General features: G+C 64.5%; 1 protein-coding gene across 1 annotated transcript; it reads left to right on the top strand.

Moving 5' to 3' along the window:
* Window positions 1–229: 229 nt before the first annotated feature.
* LOC103811374 (SH2 domain-containing protein 2A-like) lies at window positions 230–1,486 on the top strand (the record flags this gene model as incomplete). Its single annotated transcript, XM_009084345.1, has 5 exons — window positions 230–355; window positions 493–668; window positions 776–865; window positions 945–1,110; window positions 1,304–1,486. Coding segments are annotated over exons 1-5 (741 nt in total), but the record flags the coding sequence as incomplete, so codon positions are not given.
* Between the last annotated feature and the right edge of the window lie 110 nt (window positions 1,487–1,596).

Below are 1,596 nucleotides of genomic sequence, written 5' to 3'. Positions count from 1 at the left end.
GCCCATGCTGAGGGTAACTGGCATATACTGGGAGCCACTGGGCTCCTGCTGGAGGTGACTGGGATCATTCTGGGAGCACACTGAGGGTGACTGGGTGGTCACGGTGCTCTCACACCCCCCAGTGCCCCATGGGCAGCAAGGAGCCACAGGGCAGCTCAGGGCCCTGAGAGAGGCTTCACTGCTCTGAGTCTGAGCTTGTTTGTCCCCATTCCCTGGGACAGGGCACCCCATGGATGACAAGCATCCCCTCTTCATCACCTTCAAACCCACTGAGGAGGACAACAGAGCCAGCACCAAGGCAGAACCTGGCACAACCCCTGTCCAGCCCCAGGGACACCACGACGGACACGGCAGGGTAGGATGTGAGGGGTCTGTGCCCCCAGTTCACACACTGTGTCCTCCTGGGCTGCACTGGGAGCCTTGTGCAGGGAGCAGGACATCCTCAGGGCATGTCCTCAGCCTCCCCTTTGGCTGCTCTCCCCTTCCCTCCAGGTCCCTCCAGGCTCCTGTTCATCCCCACCAGGATGGGCCCCACTGGAGGGTGACCCACATCCAGAGCTGGTGGCCCTCCGTGCCCGGACGAGGTTGTGGTTTGAGCAGACACAAGCCCAAGGTCTGAGGGCTGAGGGGAAGGTCCCTACCTGGTTCCATGGCTTCATCACCCGCAGGTGAGCGGGAGGGAAGCTGAGGCAGGGAATGGGGTGACCCTTTCAGCATCCCCAGCCTCGGGCTCCAAAACAGGGAGCTGGAAGTGGTTCTGGGCACCTTCCCACAGGGAGACAGAGCAGCTGCTGCAGGATCAGCCCCAGGGCTGCTTTCTGGTTCGCTTCAGCGAGAGCACCGTGGGCTTCGTCCTCTCCTACAGGTGAGACTCCAGCCCCATCCAAGGGGCCGAGGCACTCTGTGCCCTCCTGCCCTGTGCCAATCCCATCCCTCTCCCGCAGGGGCAGGGATCGCTGCCGGCACTTCGTCCTGGACCAGCTGCCCGACGGGCGATACGTGATCCTGGGGGAGCAGAGTGCCCACGCCAAGCTGGCCGAGCTGCTGCAGCACTACACCACGGCCCCTGTCACACCCTACCACGAGTTCCTGACCGTGCCATGCACCAGGGTGAGGGCACAACCCCTTCTGACCCCGGGGAGTCATTCCAGCTGCATGGATGGGGCGACATTCCCTAGCCAAAGGAACGGGATTGGAACCAGAGCCACCTTGGCCGTGGGGAGTGAGGAACAGCCCCATGAGCAGCACCCACCGGCTCTGCCCTGCCCATGCCCTCCCCAGCAGCTCTCTGCTCTCCTCGCAGGAAGATGAGCCCCGGGGAGGGATGCAGACCCCAACTGGCAGCAACGCCGCGTGTTCCCCACGGAGCGAAGCACCAGCAAAGCTCCTGGAGCACAGCCCTGTGTCCTGGGCCCCCCCAGGAGCCAGGCAGGGAGCCTCAGCCCACCCTCAGCCCGCAGAGCCCGACGGGGACTCCCCCAGGGAGGTAACCACGGGGCAGAGCAGAGGGGATGGAGGTGCTGAGCCCAGGGCAGGAGCCACAGCTCTCACCAGGTGGAGGGACACAGCCCTACCCACCACTGACCCATGCTGGAC

This window comes from Acanthisitta chloris, unplaced genomic scaffold, assembly GCF_000695815.1.
Source record: "Acanthisitta chloris isolate BGI_N310 unplaced genomic scaffold, ASM69581v1 scaffold9471, whole genome shotgun sequence".
Lineage (NCBI taxonomy): Eukaryota > Metazoa > Chordata > Aves > Passeriformes > Acanthisittidae > Acanthisitta > Acanthisitta chloris.
The sequence above is the reverse complement of the archived record's forward strand: the minus strand, read 5'-3'. Positions and strand labels throughout refer to the sequence as shown.